General features: G+C 39.3%; 3 protein-coding genes across 6 annotated transcripts; 1 reads left to right on the top strand and 2 right to left on the bottom strand.

Annotated features, from left to right (window-relative positions):
* Positions 1 to 981: 981 nt before the first annotated feature.
* Positions 982 to 5,585, bottom strand: synj2bp (synaptojanin 2 binding protein). Its single transcript, XM_034525390.1, has 4 exons — positions 5,370 to 5,585; positions 4,544 to 4,680; positions 4,029 to 4,124; positions 982 to 2,973 (listed from the first exon to the last, which is right to left on the bottom strand). The coding sequence occupies exons 1-4, from the start codon at positions 5,431 to 5,433 to the stop codon at positions 2,830 to 2,832; spliced, it is 441 nt and encodes a 146-aa protein (XP_034381281.1). The 5' UTR covers positions 5,434 to 5,585; the 3' UTR covers positions 982 to 2,829.
* A 508-nt stretch (positions 5,586 to 6,093) lies between these two features.
* lgals3a (lectin, galactoside binding soluble 3a) lies at positions 6,094 to 10,634 on the bottom strand. 2 transcript variants are annotated; one of them, XM_034525378.1, is made up of 7 exons: positions 10,450 to 10,633; positions 10,002 to 10,019; positions 9,565 to 9,912; positions 9,034 to 9,414; positions 7,712 to 7,800; positions 7,387 to 7,543; positions 6,094 to 7,153 (listed from the first exon to the last, which is right to left on the bottom strand). In XM_034525378.1, exons 2-7 carry the CDS (start codon positions 10,014 to 10,016, stop codon positions 6,998 to 7,000), a joined length of 1,146 nt encoding a protein of 381 aa, XP_034381269.1. In that variant the 5' UTR covers positions 10,017 to 10,019; positions 10,450 to 10,633; the 3' UTR covers positions 6,094 to 6,997. The 2 variants fall into 2 exon arrangements, with proteins under 2 accessions (XP_034381269.1, XP_034381268.1); XM_034525377.1 differs by having other exon boundaries at positions 9,034 to 9,912; positions 10,450 to 10,634.
* A 916-nt stretch (positions 10,635 to 11,550) lies between these two features.
* Positions 11,551 to 19,083, top strand: gmfb (glia maturation factor, beta). Of its 3 annotated transcripts, none has more exons than XR_004608913.1 (8): positions 11,556 to 11,625; positions 13,686 to 13,782; positions 14,431 to 14,480; positions 14,631 to 14,680; positions 14,934 to 15,016; positions 15,114 to 15,187; positions 15,965 to 16,100; positions 16,289 to 16,804. XR_004608913.1 is itself a non-coding variant. In XM_034525394.1 (8 exons), the coding sequence occupies exons 1-7, from the start codon at positions 11,623 to 11,625 to the stop codon at positions 16,034 to 16,036; spliced, it is 429 nt and encodes a 142-aa protein (XP_034381285.1). In that variant the 5' UTR covers positions 11,556 to 11,622; the 3' UTR covers position 16,037; positions 16,875 to 19,083. The 3 variants fall into 3 exon arrangements, 2 of the variants coding, with proteins under 2 accessions (XP_034381284.1, XP_034381285.1); XM_034525394.1 differs by lacking the exon at positions 16,289 to 16,804 and adding an exon at positions 16,875 to 19,083 and having other exon boundaries at positions 15,965 to 16,037; XM_034525393.1 differs by having other exon boundaries at positions 11,551 to 11,625; positions 15,965 to 16,804.
* The last annotated feature ends 362 nt before the right edge of the window (positions 19,084 to 19,445 follow it).

Below are 19,445 nucleotides of genomic sequence, written 5' to 3' on the forward strand. Positions count from 1 at the left end.
TACATCATATGCCTCCGAGAGACGGGGCTGCTGGTGGGTGTACGGCCATAAAAACACCGCACTGCTTCTGTCAGTGCTCCGTTTCAGCCAGTGAAACCACACCGTTAAGACACGTTAAACACCGTCATTGTTATTTATTTGTTTCTTTTTTTTGCGACTAGTACAAATGGTAAATGCATATATATACAAACTTATAGTTAAGTATAATGCAACAACAGTTTTCCAGGTATATTGTGTGATGTGAAATTAGAAAAAATAAATTCTTCACTACAATTAATTTTTGTCATTCAGTTATTTATAATGCATTTGTTTTTCCCCATGAAATTATGATATTAATAAGCAGTTTTATGTATGCATATAATATATATATATATTAGGAAATAATTTGTCGCAATTATGTGTACTTTTATTTTGAAGGTAAAGTGGCAACATCCGGTTTTGTTATAGTTTGCTAACTTTACAGATTTAGATTTAGCTGTGACATTTTATTATTACTATGTATTAATCGGAGTGTTGAGATGTATTGAATCACAATTACTGTCATATAAAGCGAACATTTGTAATTATTTTCAAAATAATGAGAAGACATATTTCTTATCTCGTAACGTTGACTTATATTTCTATATTACTATTTACACCCTCTCATAATTTCGATTAAAAACTTCCTATTTTGAAGAAGTACATTTCAAATTTGACTTTGTATTTTACCATTTTGATTATCGACCATCTTATCACTTTTTAATCTTAAATGTTGGTAGCGAGTCAATGTTGAAATAACATCAACATGGTCAAATTTAAATTTAATAATTTCTATTAATCGTCTCAGAATTTTGTCTTTCTAATATTGCGACTTCATATCTCTATATATAGTTATATTTTTAATCTTTCCTAAATTGTCATCTATTTGATCAAAATCAGATATTTAAAAACATGTAATAATGTGAAATATTCTATAAACTAAACAATAAAAAAAGCCTCAAGCAGGTTAATTGAATGAGTTTTAATACAGTAGGTGCTTGGATGTAAAACACAATTCATTCATTAGTGCCTCTGATCTGCATTCTTCTGGCATCCTGCACACACATATTCACAATCCCAATCAGCAGAGCGACGAGAAATGTATTTACAGACGACAAGAGCCACATACAGTCACACGATTTGGTTCTACGGAAGTTCGGAGTTCAAGGATTGTGGCTAGTGCAAAAAGTAAAAAAAAGAAAAGAAAAGAAGAACAAAAAAACATTGCTGACAGCAACTTATTTCTTTAAAGAAAACTTTCCTTTACATTGAACTGGCTCAAAAAACAGATTTTCAGTATAAAACTGTTGATCCTTGACACAATTTAACTAAATTATAAACATACTCCAATTCCTTAGCAGAAGGTGCCATGTGACTATGAGCACTGGCCTCGATGCAAGATTAGAAGAACGTCTTTAACGGCTGTGACACACAACAAAAACATCGCAAGAAACGAGCCGCTCACCACATGATAATTATCTAAGGAATGACTTGTTTTTAAAGATTTAATGGATCACCCTGAGTGACTCCTTGAATAAACCCTTCAAAGTGAAGTTAATTTAGTTCAAAATACACTTTGAACAAGCGTATTTTGCTTTAATGGTTAATCTGATGATCAGTAAATTCCATTTAAAGACCCAAATCAACAAAGTAATAAGTAGTGAATGATATATTGGTGCAACAGAGCTCCATTGTTGTCTACATTTTTTTATTAAAAACACATTACTGAGCCACACGGTTGCACTGGGTGACGTGTTTCTTCATTACAACACTGGCACTGAAGTCTGCTGCACAAATCGCTCACTAAAGCACAGAATATATATTAATCCGCAGCTGTAAATAGTCCAACACATGCACTATTTCCTTCTGTTTGAGTAACGTATGCTAAACACAACAGTGCTAAGCTTGTTTTAGGAATGTTTCATAATGAAACTACATATTTATGATGTGTTTTTTTTTTTTAAAGATTCATGCGTTGAATAAATGGGAATAAACAGGCACAGGAAGTCGTAAAGTGTTGAGAAACTGAGTAACTCACTGTCGGTTTCTGGCTTTTTAAATGGTATTTTTTGACAAGAAAATAGAGATTATTGCCAGCAACATCCTTTAATTTAACGTATTAATGGACGTATTGGGTTGATTTTCATTTTGATCCCGATAAAGGACCAACAAGGAACCAAGCCATTACTTGGAATAGACAGAAAAAGGCACTCCGAAGACAAATTACAAGACACAATTCATCACGTTATCATTTACCACTCCTCTCATGATTCTGTGCAACGGGGTGCAAAAATAAAACTGAACTGAAAAAATGAAACCCCTGGTCGCATTCACTTTTAAAAACACAGAGGAACTGAAAGTAAAGTGTGTTCCCCCTCAACGTCGACGCTCAGACAGATCTGCCATTCAGGGATGGAGGTGCACAGAGGCCTGCGAGTGACTGAACACAAACACGGTCTTTCAGTTCGCAAATGGACCCTGAAGCTTGAGCCAGTCTGACCCGACGATTTAATAGTGTTCTGTGTACGAGCCGCCGTTGGTTTCTGCCCGGGCTCAGCCCCGCAGCAGGAATATACATCCTTCTTGTTCTCCTGACGATCACAAAGTTATCTATTAAGAGAGCATCCTTTTGCATAGGAAGGGTGTCAAAAGCTACCATTAAATCACATTATACATATGAAAATGGAGAAACTCATCAGTGACACCTAAACCTACGAATAAAAAAATAATAATAATAGCGTCTGCTGATCCCTACCCTTTTTCTTTGGCCTTTAGCAAAGTTTTTGATCTTAAAACAGACGTTTGGCTTCGTTAAAAGTGTTTCCTCGGGACCCGCATGTAAATAAACGCACAGATAGCTGCAACTCCGGCTAACGCGACCAGTATTTCCAGAGGAGACACGGAGGATTTGGGCTCGGGTTGTGAGCCTGTCGGTCCGTTCACGTGATTAGGAAACTGCAAGACACAGATATGAAAACAAGAATAAAGATGACAGCTGAACTGGGAGGTGATATTTATGGAGAAATGCACCCGTTATCCGTTTAAATCACAAATGCAGACAGAGCGACGTCGCCCACCCCGATTGTCTGTATTACTTTCTGGTGTCGGTCACATTACAGTTTCAAGAAATCTTCTGAAACGGGATAAATCAAATAAAAATTAAAAAAAAGTACTTGATGTTTATGGTTTGATTTCATTTCAGCAACTTAAAACACTTTGCTAAAAATAATGAAGGAATTTCATTTGTTGCATTTAAGATCACAATCTATTAGCAAAGAGTAAAGGCTGACGTATACTTTAAAGTTTTTATGAAATATTATTCACCCACTTTTTCAGTCATACGTGTGAGACACAACAATTTTTCAAATGGGGATAACGACGGAGTTGTCTCTGATCCTTAGCAGGACGTCGCTCACTGATATGACGTTATGTAATTCATCTCAAGGCTTCTGCTCGGGATTCATAGCGCAAGTCGGACGACTCGCCTGAAACAAAGCATAACACTCCACTAACAGCATAAAGAAGACTTTTGTGAAATAACACATCAGAAGTACAGAAGTGCTATTTGAGTCAACCAAAGCCCTGTTTGTTTTTTTTAACTGTAGCAACTGATTCTGAGAATTGAAGAAAACATTTGGTTGTTAATAAAATTAGCATTTTATGCTGAATTTGTCGTCTTGTTGCTTCAGGACGTGAGAGAAAGCTACGAGCAAACCTGACAGGCAGTTCACATCCTTTGTTTTCTCAGTTTTAAACTGAAGAACTCACATAGTGCTCGGGTATATCTTTACGATTTATCTGCTTTTATGTTTTGGGGACAATTTTCCATTGTGGTGGACAATTAGGCAAACATATATATATATATATATATATATATATATATATATATATATATATATATATATAATTCCCCAAGTGCTTACAAAATAAATACAAAGCACAAAAATCAACAAACCACTCAAACATTTGAATACAATGAAGAGGTCCTTTTAAAGGATCATGCTTCCTACCTTTTTCAGAACACGGAGCTCCACATCCTCCCCTGCGGCCCTGAACAGATCCACGATGACTTGGTGTGTCAGATCCTCAAGTTTGGCACCGTTGATCTACACAACCCACAAGAAGAAAAACAAACAAACATGTGACATGGTTTTGCATTTACCTTCACTCCAAATCAAATGACTTGATTTACTTTGAGTATATAAAGCAATTAAACTCTTACTGCACCATTAAAGTGTTCACACCTCTGTAAATCAAATTGTGCAATTTAATAGTGCGCTTTTGCACAATTATCTTACCAAAGGCTACAGAGATGACACACACCAGAGTCTTTTAGGAAAGATTGTAAAGGCTTACAAGGCTCTTTGTTCTCTGGAACCAGTCTGCATTACTATGTTGTGTCTTTCACAGCCTTTTAGATCCTCAGCTGCATGTTTTATCACACAGTACTTCCTCCACTTCGTTGCTTCACTTCCCTCCTCTACATCCTTCACCCTCCCCCTGGTAAGAAGAGCACATGTTTTACCGCCAGGATCTTGTCCCCTTCGTGGAGTCTTCCGTCCAATCCTGCAGCTCCATCTTCTTTAATTTTGCTCACGTAGACGCCATTGTCATTAATTACGTACTGCTGGTCCACGCCCCCGACGATATTAAAGCCCAGGCCTAGAAAACCACAACAGACAGGAGAGACGTTTGAGTAACAATCGACGCCATTTGTTTAGCAGAGGAAAAAACAAGTTGCTTATTCAATCACAACATTTATCTCAATGGTTCAAAGTACACGACGAATCACCCTAAAGGCAGTACTGCTGATCAGATAGTGCACACCATGTCACACACACACACACATACACTGTTAGACGCCAGATCACACAACAAGAGTGAAATCAGACGTTACTCTCTCGTGAAGCTAAAATAAACTGTCCTTCGACTGGAGTCAGCGGTCAGTCTCTTATAATCTTCCTGATTCTAACAAGACTACTGTGTCCTTATTAAAGTATATAAACATAATAACCTTTGACCCCAGCCAAGGGGAATGTTTTAACAGACTACTGTGTGTAACGGTTAAAGGGACTGGTGTTACGGTTAGTCTTTTAGAATATGACAGGCCGAGAAGTAACGTAGCTTTAAAGGACTCGAACACCGGCAAAGAGCATAAACATGTCATAAAAAACAATTAAACAGACTGAGGAACATGCCCTTCTTGTGCTCCATGAAAACACACAGAGAGCGTGGGGGGAGGTTTGGTTATTTTTGATACGCAGGATTTAGCCGCTAGCTTAAAAAATGCACACGAGATTGACACGTAGCTAGCTAACCGGAGCTATCGTTAAGTCAACCGGTCCTCTTACCGGCTGAGCCCCGCTTCAGTTTGATGTCCACCACGTCGGACGAAGAGCGCAGCGAACCATTCATTTTTTTTGTCGAGGCGACGAATCGGTAAAAAAAAAAAAATAGGTCTTCGGAGGCGAACGGACAAACTATTTTATGTGAAGGAGAAACTCATTGAAGGAGTTTCGATTTGCTTCCTTTCGACGCAGTTGGCGGTGTGTGGTTGTTGCCGCCCCCTGGAGGCCCGAGGCGGAACTGCGGGCCGACCTATGATCACAGAGCAGGGAGGCCAATCAGACGTGAGGGTGTCATGTACTTGTACTATTAGTGGTGCATCCTCAGCTGTACGTGTTGTACAGGTTTATAGGTTGGATTATTTTTTATTTTCATCTGTTATTATGGTTCTTCTCTCTGGGACAAGGTATGTCAATATTTTACCTTATCAAGTGTTCTCTCAAAATAATGTGCTAATCCTTATTTTTTTGTGAACTTTATCAAACATTGTAAACTATAGTAAAAAAATGAATTGTTAAATGAATCTTTGTCTTTTGTCTGTTTCTCAGAAATGGGAGCGACAGTACAAGAATAAATTGTGTTTTATATTAAAAAAATAATACCAACGATATACATTCTACCACCGTGATCAACAAATGCACAGAAGTACATCCTATAAAACTCTGATAGTTGACTATCAGAAGACTAACGTTCTCCCATTTAGGGTTAAAAAAAAAGAAAAAGAATGGGAACAGGGAAACTAGTATTTATTATGTGCACAGGCAGAAAAGTGTACAATATTCTGAATCAAACAGCATTATCAGTCATTGTGTGTTTGTTGCCCTTTATTTATAAGCATATAATCTCAAAATATTGTACCACTGTTTATCTTTGGCAACAAATCAGAGATCTCATCCCTCTCCTTTCCAGCGATTAACTTCAAATGAGCCTCACTTTTCACCATTTCTCTCCATTTGACTTCAACATGAAATCATAACTTGTAAGACACGACCCTCCAGTCTAAGAGCTCGGGAGGATTCACACTAAAGAAAGGAGGAGCTCAAAGTCTGTATATAAATACATTTTAAGAAACTTCATTGAGCCTACGACTGGGGAGGGGGAGAGAGAATCGGCCAGCACTGAAGAAAGAAGGGGAAAAGGAGACCAAGTTGATTTTCAGCATCACACTCATGCATTGCAAAGGCTCATCAAGATATTGATATAAAGGACAAGATAATAAACATACACGTACTGTAAACAAATTACAGCATACTAGTGGAAAATCTGTTCCACTTGGCCTACAATCTTTTTATTAGGTATAAATTAGTATTTCCTTTAAACGCCTGTTTTAGATGCACTTTATCTCATTCGCTAAATTCAATACTGTTATGTCCTTAAATATATTGGATACTGAGTGGCAACAAAAAGAGATATCATTCAGCAAAAAAAGAGAAAAAGATTATAATGTGCTGACCCCTGGGTTGGTTTGCCATTTGTTCTGTGATAAATGACAAAGTGCCACGTGGGCAAATATTGCACTTGACTGACTATTGTGCCTCAGAAACTCCAGCGAGGTATCGGAGAAGCACGTCAAACACGGTGGTGAAGTGTGACGCCGGGTCTCCTGTCCAGCACGTGGTTTGGTAGCCGAGTTTCAGATCATGTTCGGGGCTACGCTGTAAAGGATGACGTCGCCAGTCACCCGCAGCAGGTTCACTTCCTCGAGCCCGCCGACTCTGTGCTCGTACTCCAGCAGGTGGTTGCCGTCCACCGCCACTTTAAACGAGTCCTCCTCCACGAGGATCTTCAGCTGCAGGGGGGGGGGGGGGGGGGGGGGGGGGGGGGGGGGGGGGGGGGGGGGGAGGGCAAAAGAAAGTTTGTGCACAACATTCTCCGTGTTGACCCCCAACGACGGGTTCAGACTGCAAAACATCAGCTGGATAACAAGTCGACCCGACAGGCGTACGGCATCAGGAACAAAAATGGGCATCAGGTGACACATTCTTGTTTTGTTTCTTGTTCCATCCCTGAAAAACACTTTACCTCAAAACGGCGTCCGTGAACAAATGGGAAATGTGCTTCCCGCTCCTCCGGCCCCCAACAGCCACCGAGGTTGGAGTTCCTGACAACGGTTTGCTCGTGAACGCGAGGGTTCAGGTGAAAGACGACATCTGGACCTTTGATGAAGTCCACTTGGAATCTGCAAGAGAAAGATCAGGACGGACGACTAATCATTGTTCCACCGTCTAATTATTACAAGATATATGTAATAATATAGATAATTAATGAAGTATTTTCCATGGATGGATGCAGTGTTATCATGAGGCCTCCGGTTGTGTTCCTCAAGCAGAAAGCAGGATGAGTGTACCTGTCTGCACCCGGAACAAGCTCCCCCTCTATGGTGATTACAAGTCGAGGCATAATTCCAGCATCAAGTGGGAGATCATACGGCACCATCTGTGAGAAATAATTTTTTTTTTTTTTTTTAATTAATTGTTGTAATACTCTCCATGCTCTTTAAATATGAAGTACAAAAAAATCAAAGCATAATGAGAAATTATGATTTACTGTGTTTATTAGGCAAAGATACACAAAAAAAACAATGTTTATCATGTTTATAATATCACCAGAAACAGAAGTAGAATGACATTTGATCACTAATACTCTGAACTTGGTGATAAACAGCAAAGCACTAAATATCACAAACTAGCGAGGGGATTTTTGTAGTTAAACATTATTCAAAACTTTGACCCGGCCCACATTCCTAAAGAAACAGCCCAATGAGTCATCCCCTCCTTTTAGTTCACAAAGACTCGTCATGACAAGAACAGAAAAGTACAAAAAAGAAGAAATATAAAAGCAGTTTTCAACAGTTTTACTAGAGCAACAGTACAAAGTGTCTTCTGAGCAAAATCACAGAAGACAAAAAAATACGTTTGAGAGTTAAACATGTACAAAAGTGACCATACAAGATTTAATCAAACTGGAATTGTATCAGAGAATATAAATGTGTATTCATACATTAAACATGAGTTCCGTGTAAATATGTAATTTTAAATCATATTGCACTTAATTAACTTAATACATTGCCCAGGCAGATATGAACATATATCCTCACTCTATACTGTGTATATAATCTTTCCACATGTTCACGTTGCCTAATCAAACCATATATGTTGATTCTGGAAGTGATGTCCTTGTCCGACTGAAAAGTTGAGTTCATTGCTTTCAATTATATGGTGGATTATATCTGGGCTGAAAGACAAGAATACATTTTTGATAACGACTTCTGAATATTTCTTGATTCTGCTTCATGTTTTGCTTTGCACCCCAGCAGAGACCAAGATACAGAAATTATCCAAATGCAGCCCACGATGAAAATGTACCATCATGCAGTAAATTCCCAAAAAGGCAGGAAACTAGCCGTCTTTCCCACCGTCAGCAGCAGTAGGACGACGACACGCCAGACACACTGAATGTTCTACAAGAAACCCTGTGCTACAATATCCACGTGAGGTGAGCCGGAGACCTGCTAAGGTGGCCGGCAGTGTAGCTGGTAGTCATTTCCCAAATCCCACTGAGACCGCCACCCCAAGAGAGATGCTCCACTGCCCAGCAGAGCAAAAACATAGCAAAGAAATGCAGAAAGCAAGCAACAGAATGTTATTTGTAAACGGTGTTGGTACTCACCATCATGCCTCCCGGAGCGGCAGGCCCACCGTATGGACCCATAGGCCCAGGGCCAGGACCAAAGGAGCCAGGGGCAGGAGGGAAGCCTCCCCCTGCAGGTGGTCCCCATGACCCAGTGGGAATTGGGGGAAAGCCTCCAGCAGCAGGGTATGCAGGGAAAGAACCAGGGCCAGCTGGAGGAGAGAATGCACCTGGACCACCAGGTCCATACATCCCGTTGCCTCCGCCTGGCTGACTTCCTGGGTAAGGCACATTTGGATAAGGCCCAGGGGGAGCTCCGGGGCCAGAAGGAAATGGTCCACTTGGGTAAGGACTAGGGCCTCCAGGTAGTTGTCCTGGAGCTCCTTCAGGAGTGTACTGCCCAGGGAACTGCCCAGGGTGCTGCCCAGGATACTGCCCAGGGTGCTGCCCGGGGAACTGACCCGGGTGCTGGCCTGGGAACTGCCCCGGGTGCTGGCCGGGGTACTGCCCTGGGTGCTGCCCAGGGGCTCCGGGGAACTGCGCAGGGTGCTGCCCAGGGGCTCCGGGGAACTGCCCGGGGGCTCCGGGGCTGGAGGGAAACTGCCCTGGAGCTCCTGGTGCAGGTGGGTATTGTCCAGGTATCCCAGGACCAGGGAACCCGCCAGGTGCTGAAGGAGGTCCCGGGTATTGCCCTGGTGCCCCAGGACCCGAGGTATATGGGAATTGCCCTGGCGCCCCGGGGCCAGATGATCCACCAGCAAAGCCACCCGGAGCGGTGGGCTGGGTGGGAGCTCCTGGGGCTGCAGCCGGCCACCCTGGATTTGCAGGATGCGCAGGGTTACTGGCAGGAGCAGTCGGGTTCTTGGTCCCTATTTTCTTTGCCTTGCTTGGAGAGTTGTCTCCTAAGGCATCTGACAGCTGAGGGACAACAGAAAGGGAAAGTGACTCTCTGAACACAATGTGCAAATATGTTTCACCACTAAAACTGTGCGATCCTTTGAACTCACCGAGAAATCTGCCATGATCTAAAAAAAAGACAAAAAAAAGACAAGACAAAACTTTCATTAGTTTTACATCAGGAAGTTGGAACAAGCTGTCAAGCACAGAGGGCTCGTCGCACAGAGGCTCTGAGTAATAGCACAGTAAATATTTCCATCCGCGACTGGTGACCAACTAAATCCATTTTGGGCTGAGTCGAAATCTCTTGATGGAACTTAAATGTAATTGCGACCAGCTGTGACTTTAGCTGCGTTATTCACGGAGACGTTAGTTCTCACGGTTTCCAGTTCACCGCCGTTACACAGTTGGCCACCGACCGAGCTAACAGCAGCTAGCTGGTAGTTGACGTTCAGGTGGTTCACTTAACGTTAGCTCGTGTGTTTCTTTTAGCTCCTCCGTGTCAAACGGGAATAAATAGTAAAACAAAAAAAGAAGTGACGTGTCACGCGACCTCACCAGAAGATGAACTCCTCTCAAATGATATGCGGGGTGACGGAGATAATGTATCCAGCAGTTGACGCCAGTTAGCCAGCTAATCTAGCCAGCCGAGGCACACAACTACAAGCTAACGTTGGATCTGCTCTCTCGCAACTACAACTCTGGGCAAGGGAGGAAGGAAGGTGTGTGTGCGCGCGCGCGCTTCGATGATGACGTACTCCGAGGGATAGGCACGTTCCGGAAGACACACGGGCTAAATATGGACGCGCGCGCGCGCACACACACACACGCACACACACACAGCCTAAAAACAAGTTATATAAAAGTAAAAAATAAAATAACATAAGCGCGTGACGACCTGTGACAAATATGTTTTTAAAAAATCATTACATTTGAAAAATATATAACTTTTACGATAACTTTTTTTTTTTTTTTTTATGGATTAGACCGAAGATCAGGCTTTTATTCTATCAGGTGACATCTCTGTTTATTTTAGATGTAGGTCCCCGGACTTTAAGCCCCTTAACAAACCTCCACTGTATGTGTAAACAGCTGTAGGGAACGTGATTAAATATAAATTAATTCAGAATCATACACCATGTCGGCATATTACCAGCTGACGTCATACAATCTAAATAAAACCTGATGTGCATCTCTTTCTCTCTCTACAATGCATGTAGACAAAAAAATGTGTGCTCTCTAGTTCACGTGCAACCACCATTGATTTGCTCTTAAATTCATAATGTGTTCATTTGACTCAATGAAACATAACATTAAACCTTAATTCTAAAAAGTAGATGGAGTTTTGGCCATGAAATCGAAGATATTTTCTTCTTGAGTTTTGTTTTGTATTGTTTTGTCGTCTGATAATATTCTTTCAATAATTATTTACTTTAGTATAGTGACCAAAAAAAACAACACATTTTTGTTAAACTAAATTTGTCGGGTAGTTATATATATTTAATATAAACGTACTCTGCAAAGTAACTAGAAAAGTTATGAGTAACTAAAGTGTTCGTTTCGAGTACATTTTTTTAATGTATGTTTTTTAAGAGAAGGGCGCGTGTTTGATTGGTCCAACCAGTCACAAGATGATGTGAAGGAAGAAAAAAAAAAAATATTGTTGGCGTTTCTACCATTCAGAACAGCAGCTGCAGCTTCAGGGATCTTTTTGTTTTTAACTCTACGACAATGGTAAGTTGTGAGCCGAGCGTTTCCTCGTCCTGCTTTTTAATCGTGTGCTTGGAACAAACGCGAACTTCCGGAACATTGTGGAGGAAAAAGTGAGACCGCAGATAGATCGGCAGCTTTTGCCTGCTAGCTTAGCACGAGTTCCACCTTCTGTCCATTGTGTCAGTGTCAAGCTAGCCACAATGCAATGTTGGCCTTATCCGGGTTATCGATTTCACAATAAAATGACTTTGGGCGAAAATTCCATAATATTATTGTTTTATAGATTTGCTGTGCATCACGAGTTCCAGCTCAATTATATTGTAATGTTATATTATTTTATAATTATATTGGACACGTCAAATCTGATATAGTGAAAGCATCTCTAATATTTCAGGTAATATCTCCCATATATGTTAGTAGATCGTCGCAACATATAATATGTCCGTCATTGCATTCTAGTCATAGTTACTGTTTCAGTAAGAATTTAAATAAAATAATGCTGTTAATTGAAAGGTAATTATCTTCAAAAACAGAGTGTGCAATAGTAATTTCGTTATAATGGAACAAATAAGCACCAACAAGGAAAACACAAGAACACTCAATAAATCACAGGGTAAAGATATCTACATTTAAAACTGCAACTAACAATGCTTTTTTAATATATATTATGTATTAATCTGCAGTTTATTGTCTTGATTGTTTCTGGAAAGTGTCAGGAAGTAGTGCAATAATGTCTATTATAATTTAGCAGAGCCTATGGTAACAATGTTGAAACAACAGTCCAAACCTAACGATATTAAGTTTGCTATCAAATATGACAGATACAAGCAACACATCCTCACACTGGTCCTCCAACCCACATAATAATAGTTATTGTTCTGAAAATATGTCGCTGAATACTTTTCTCCTGATGGACTAATGGATTGATCATCATGCTTTTATTTTGAAGCCCAAGCTGGCCGACTTCCTGGTTCAGTGTAGCTAAGTCTGGTTAGATTTTCATCGCAGGGGTAATGTGTTTTTTACGCGTCTGGGTTTGGGGAGCTGCCTCATCGCTAGCTCGCTCATCGTGATGAACACTCATTTCCTCCGGGTTTTAACAACTTCAGTAACAAACACCATTTGTCTAATTTAGTTTCACACATAAGATGCATTCAGTTAACGGCGTAGTTAAAGTTAGCTGACTCCTATTTCCTGGATGAACTGTGAGCTGAAACAAACGAGCTAGCTGTCAGTGGCAGAGGAATTTAGAGCAGAAGTCAACCTGTGGCCTTAGTTTCAGCATTGTCTTCCTAAGTGTGTGTGTGTGTGTGTGTGTGTGTGTGTGTGTGTGTGTGTGTGTGTGTGTGTGTGTGTGTGTGTGTGTGTGTGTGTGTGTGTGTGTGTGTGTGTGTGTGTGTGTGTGTGTGTGTGTGTGTGTGTGTGTGTGTGTGTGTGTGTGTGTGTGTGTGTGTGTGTGTGTGTGTGTGTGTGTGTGTGTGTGTGTGTGTGTGTGTGTGTGTGTGTGTGTGTGTGTGTGTGTGTGTGTGTGTGTGATCTTACTGGTTTATGTTTTACATATTTGTTTCAGACTGGACTTCTGAAGAAAGATAGTTTACTTTTTTTTTTTCCAAATCAGGATATTAACATGTTGCTTTACAGCTTAGCATTAAACAATGCAGGAAAAATCACTTGAAGCTGCAGTCTGTGACTTTATTTGTACCCACAATGCATTTGGTTGGAGGGTAAAAGCTGCTTGCTCCATTACTAAGTCCATACGTTCTTTAAGTCAGTTATTCATACGGTCATAGGTATTTGTCAGCGTTTTCCAATTTATTAACGTACTGCCACAAATGCAGATGTATTGTTTTACATTCTCAGCTTTCCTTTTTTTGATTAAACATGAAGATGAACTGTGAACATATAACATGGATCACATCAATGATATTTAAATAAATGGCGTTAGATACGTTCTATGTAGAGATGAATACTTAATAAATCCCAACATCAAGGCGTTGGTTTGTTGGCTCTGTTCAGCCTAATCTGTGTATTGATTTGTAATTTGTAAATATGAGTGGATGTTTCTCCCGTTTCTTTCCCAGAGTGAATCACTGGTGGTGTGTGACGTGGACGAAGAGCTGGTTAAAAAGGTGAAGAAGTTCCGTCTGCGGAAGGAGACCGATAACGCGGCCATCGTTAGTGAGTATCTCAATTAGTTCTCCTCCATGTTGTTTTGATAATGTGTTTAAAGAATGAGTCTCAAAACGTATCCAGTTCCCTCAATGATTTGCTTATGCTTGAAATATGGTCTTAAGAGATATTAACATTTTGTTCTACGACGTGGAATAAGTCCTTTAACACTCCCCTCGTGAACTCTGAAGCTTTTATGTGTTTTAAAGGCAGTGATATATATATATATATATATATATATATATATATATATATATATATATATAATTTTTTTTGTTGCTATTTTCTTAAGGACGATGTGTATGTATATATATATATATATATATATATATATATATATATATATATATATATATATATATATATATACATCGTCCTTAAGAAAATAGCAAAAGGCATTTGTCACATACAATTAATTTCTTGCTCTTTTTATGTATGAATTTTATAAAGCATTAAATGTAAATGAACACAACTCCTCTATCATATTCCTTATGTTTGGTGGGAACCCGTTTGATATGGAGAACTCTTAAGTATTTAGTTAATTTTCTTTATTAAAAACATCTTAACATGTGTTACCTTTTTGATCGTGACTAGTGCTACTAAACTCATGCGATGGTTTAATGTTTCTTTTTTCCCTTTTCTTTTCTACCCCCTCAGTGAAGATTGATAAAGAGAAGCAGCTGGTTATCCTTGAAGAGGAACATGCGGTAAAATAATTATTAAACCTGTCATCATAACATGCCGTACTTTATTCTTGTTCATGGTCAGCTTTCACTTTTATAAATTTTCATGCACCAAAACGGAGTTCTGCGACGATGAATTTGATAAAATGTATTTTTTGCTGTCTTTCTTTTCAGGATATTTCTCTTGACGATCTGAGGGATATACTGCCCGAGAGACAGCCCAGATATCCTTTTGAATAAGTCTTATTTTAATAGTATTCAAATGATCGTGGTCTTTTTTTTCTGTTGTCCATCACTCCAGCAGCTCCTCACGTCGAGAAATAACTGGCCACGTACTCTTCCTGCAACACGTGTGTCTATTTAAACTGGATTTCTTCTTGAAGCAGACCATTTTAATTAAAAAGAAATATCTCCAATCATTCAGTTTTGTATTCCTGGCCCATGTGAACTGTGTCGACCGTCCTTAGCGCCACGAACGTTTATCGTCTACAGTTACAAATACCTCCACGACGACGGGCGCATCTCCTACCCCCTCTGCTTCATCTTCTCCAGCCCAGTGGGTGAGAACACCCGCTCCGTCGCTGCCCAGTGAAGCGCGCACGTTGTCCGCTGCACCGCTCCGTCGCTCACGCCGCCGTCTGTGTTTGTGTCCGACAGGCTGCAAACCGGAGCAGCAGATGATGTACGCGGGAAGCAAAAACCAGCTGGTGACGACTGTTGGGATGTCCAAGGTCAGTGAGCGGCTGCCGACACTGAGCTTCTTTCATTCACGGGCTGCGTTGTTTAATTGTTCCAGATGTTTGCTTTAGAGTTTGATTAGACTTTAGGATTGTGTTAGTTATTTGTTAAGTTTAATTATTTTTGTGTTTTTACTATACTTAGTTTTTTGATTTGTTTGTTTATTATTTGGGTAACACTGTGGGCACTTGCAGTAAATAAATAAAAGTATATATATATATATATATATATATATATATATATATATATATATATATATATATAAATGCATGCCATTTATTTATTTGTATAAACCATTTATTTATATATATATATATATATATATATATATATATATATATATATATATATATATATATATAAATTAAAAAATATATATTTGATATGCACGCGCTGGGGTGGGCCAGGATAGGCATGCTTTCTTCGTTCTTTAATTTGCTCAAATCATAACATACACAGACATTTAGCATGGATAATGAACTGTTTCGCCCTAAATGAACCACAGTGGATTTAGACTTCCAGACAAATGTCCCCATTCATTGAGGTCATCACGGAGCTCAAAGCACCACTGTGCATGAGCGCAGCCTCACAGAGCTGCGAGCATGACTAGATGTGTATGAATGTGGCATTCATATATCAGCTATTTGTATTATATTATCTATTCCAGCTGGTACAACACACACTTTACACTAAACTGCATCCTGCAACTTTTCCCTTTTTTATTGTATTAAAAGAATTATTTTGATACAATAATAAAAACATTTTTACAGGTGTTTGAGATCAGAAACACGGAGGACCTGACGGAGGAATGGCTGAAGGAGAAACTCGTGATCTTCGGCTAAAGTAATCTCGCCCGGTGGTCTGGAATGTGAGGGGGATCCAGATTGCACAACCTCTTGGGGAAGAACACACACACACACACACACACACACACACACACACACACACACACACACACACACACACACACACACACACACACACACACACACACACACACACACACACACACACACACACACACACACACACACACACACACACACACACACACACACACACACACACACACACACACACACACACACACACACACACACACACACACACACACACCACAGTTAATGTTTCCCTCCTCTCTGTGCCAGACCTGATATAGATAGTGTTTGAAAATACCTTCTGTGCTCAGATTTAGGCCTCTTTGGGTGGAGTTTATGGCATATTCCAATTCAGTGTGGCACTGACTCAACCTCAAAGTGAAAACACTATTTACTGCTGTCGTCTCCCCTGAAAGCGATCACCGTGCCAGTGTTGTGTCTGTATTGAATTAACACTCCGATGGCTCTTAAAGAGGACAGGAATCCATAGTGCTCATCCACCCTTCCTCAGCATGTGCATCCAGGAGAATTTAAAGGCATTCTATTAATAGTTTCTACCACCTGTAATAGTTTACACTTCTTTAGTTTAACCTTTTTGTTTTTTTAAAAATGATCTTAATTTGAGGGACTCTTTTGTTTTTATTCCTGGTGTATGTAGGGTAATGTGAGCGTATACTTTTATAGAAGTAATTTTCTTTTGTGGTGAAAAATAAACAACCGTAGCTACAATTTATAGAATAATACAGAGTGCGGCTTTGTTCGGTCTTTCCTTCAGTATTAATTTACTAGATTATGATTTTAGGTAAATAAAACCCTGTAATCACTCCGGTCTACAAAGGACAACGAAGACCTCAGACTTCCGTGAGACGTGTTGTTCCTTCTCCCGTGCACAATACAAGCTGCAGATGTTCCCGTCGGTCCATCCTCAGATCACCTTTCCATCTGTTGAGAGGAAACCGTGTGACTCGTGGGTAAAGCTGGTCCAGATCTCACTCATGGAAACGATATTCCCACTGAAACATTCCAGACAAACGACAGTCTTAAACGCTGCAGACCTTTTAATCTCCTGGGCGTCTCTGTTTAAGTGGGTCACTTGTTGGCTAATATTGTGCATCATAGCTATTGCTGTTATTAGTGTTTATGAATGTCGTGCTTCGGTCCGATTGCTTATTGCTGGTCGCGGTTTGACAATATTGTCTGTGACGTCTCCATAAATGCCAGTTGTGCTTAACATTCAGACTTGATAGGTGAAATTCCATCTTCCATACAGAACAGTGTGTCTTTTTTTGAAGGCTGTTATTGATATTTACATATTGAATGTGCCAGCAGACCATAATATCTATTTATACAATTTCATTTTTAAGTTTGAATTGAAACACAGACTGAGGTTAACATGACCATTTTTGGAGTGCAGCATGTGTCACATACACACGTTTTATGTGTATTTGGTTATTGTTCACGCCCCAAAGTACCAGGTCTTCCATGTGTCCTGCTGATGATCCTCAACATCAGCATTTAAACCAATCCAACGCACTAAAACGTTGAACCAGTTGCTGGTACTTTAAGGATTAGTGGCTTTTAACAGCAGCATAGGCGACCAGCCTCAGATACTTAAAGCTACACACAAATGCACTTAAAAACTGCAAAGAATTAATTGTATTTCTGGCGCTAAATGCTGTTTTTGTTGTGAGCGATGAGGAAGAAACTTCCATTTTCTTGATCTGATCCTTAATAAAAGCTTAATATCCGCTCTGTTTATTGGTCTGACCTTAATAAAGAGTAATGGGCACAAAAATCCATATTTCACTTACTTTGTGAAACATAAGGGAGTTTTTGTCGCTGGTTTAAAGCCCCCTACCTACAGTCATTGATGATGTCATACCAATGCCGTGTCTTAACTTTTTATTTTGTCATATAAACGTCTAAATAAAATTATGAGGCCAAAATGTAAATGTGACACAAATAGGTTTTGGGGGGGAATAGAAGGTGATTGGAGAAGCTTAGTTGGGGGATTATATTTATATTTTTCTAACTTTCTGATGTGTAAAATCATAGATATGACTCAAAGATATGTATCCACAATGACACCATTTCATATAAATACTATATGATTATTAATAATTACTCATGTATCATTACTGATTTACATGTCAGGGCAGGAACGACAATCATTGATATCATCAAAGCTGAGATTTACACTGTCAGTATTATGCTGCTGTGGCAGAAAAACATAACTCCAACGTGGATAATTATATGTTAATATAGTTCCTAGTTCTCCGATATCCTTTATGGCTAAATAAAGTTTTATTTTAAATGTTGAAACATGCAATGAACTGATTTTGAAATTCTTAAAACCTCAGAAATGTGAAGAGCTACTGGAAAATGAATGCATGCTTTAACGTATGTCTGAACAGTTTCAATAATGCCGTATTCAAGAATCTGCTGCTATGTTGCATGCATTTTAAATTATTTAGTTCAAATGATTAGACTGAATTTATTTGCACACACACTCTTTTAAAAAAGGGGCAACATTTGCATTTTAAACATATAGTTTCAGCTGCCCTCTTTATCTGAAATATTACTGATTATACTTTCTTTAAAAAAAAAAGAATACTCTGCTTCTGCTATTTGTCATATAAATGGGTTTTAATGGACTGTCCATTGATCATGTATGAATCAGAATCAACCCCCTCATTATATGGTCTAATAACTAAGTGTTCCCTGTATCTGGTGTTGTCCGGTGGGTCCAGCTTTCCCGACTATGTGGTGAACATGTTGTATATTATACTTTAAACTTGCAAATGTATCCTTCGGCTCTTGGCGTCTTGTATAATCAAATGCTTACTATTCTATTTTCTTTCCTTTTTAACGAAAACACAGCTGAGAAAAGTATCATTACCAGCTGCCTCATGGCATCACTGACACTTGAGATATTTGTATTTTCCCATACTTTATAAAGTGTGTATTGTCCTATTGTTCAAATAAAATAAAATTCAAATTGTTCTTGTTTACCCCTCTGATTTCAGGAGACTGTTGTTTTCAAACAGACATGTATGATGTGTGTGTGTGTGTGTTTAGCTATATGCATTGACCAAATGTTGTCAGAATAAATAAATAATAGCTAATGCATGCACATCAGTGTAGCTTTCTTAGATTTACAGCCTGCTTTTAATTATTATATTGAATTATAATGTGTAAGTACAGTAGATATTTTGGGATAATAGGTGTAGTAGTTTATGGAGCCATAGGAGTGCCATAATTAATATGTACAAAAATATATAAGTAAAATACGTGTGGACATATGGAGGACTAAATAAAAGAATATATAAATACATTAAAAGATGTGAAAATAGTACTTAAAGTACACTTAACG

This window comes from Cyclopterus lumpus, chromosome 22 (assembly GCF_009769545.1).
Source record: "Cyclopterus lumpus isolate fCycLum1 chromosome 22, fCycLum1.pri, whole genome shotgun sequence".
Classification (NCBI taxonomy): Eukaryota; Metazoa; Chordata; class Actinopteri; order Perciformes; family Cyclopteridae; genus Cyclopterus; species Cyclopterus lumpus.

Coding starts and splice junctions, on each gene's coding strand:
- synj2bp (XM_034525390.1), bottom strand. CDS start 5,433: ATGAATGGTTCGCTGCGCTCTTCGTCCGACGTGGTGGACATCAAACTG. Junction 4,681..5,369: donor ACTGAAGCGGGGCTCAGCCG/GTAAGAGGACCG, acceptor GTGGTTTTCTAG/GCCTGGGCTTTAATATCGTC. Junction 2,974..4,028: donor AGCTCCGTGTTCTGAAAAAG/GTAGGAAGCATG, acceptor TGTGTCTTGCAG/TTTCCTAATCACGTGAACGG.
- lgals3a (XM_034525377.1), bottom strand. Junction 7,801..9,033: donor CCGCTCCGGGAGGCATGATG/GTGAGTACCAAC, acceptor TATTTCTCACAG/ATGGTGCCGTATGATCTCCC. Junction 7,544..7,711: donor CTTGTTCCGGGTGCAGACAG/GTACACTCATCC, acceptor TTTCTCTTGCAG/ATTCCAAGTGGACTTCATCA.
- gmfb (XM_034525393.1), top strand. Junction 14,681..14,933: donor CTGCCCGAGAGACAGCCCAG/ATATCCTTTTGA, acceptor AGCGCCACGAAC/GTTTATCGTCTACAGTTACA. Junction 15,017..15,113: donor CATCTTCTCCAGCCCAGTGG/GTGAGAACACCC, acceptor TGTGTCCGACAG/GCTGCAAACCGGAGCAGCAG.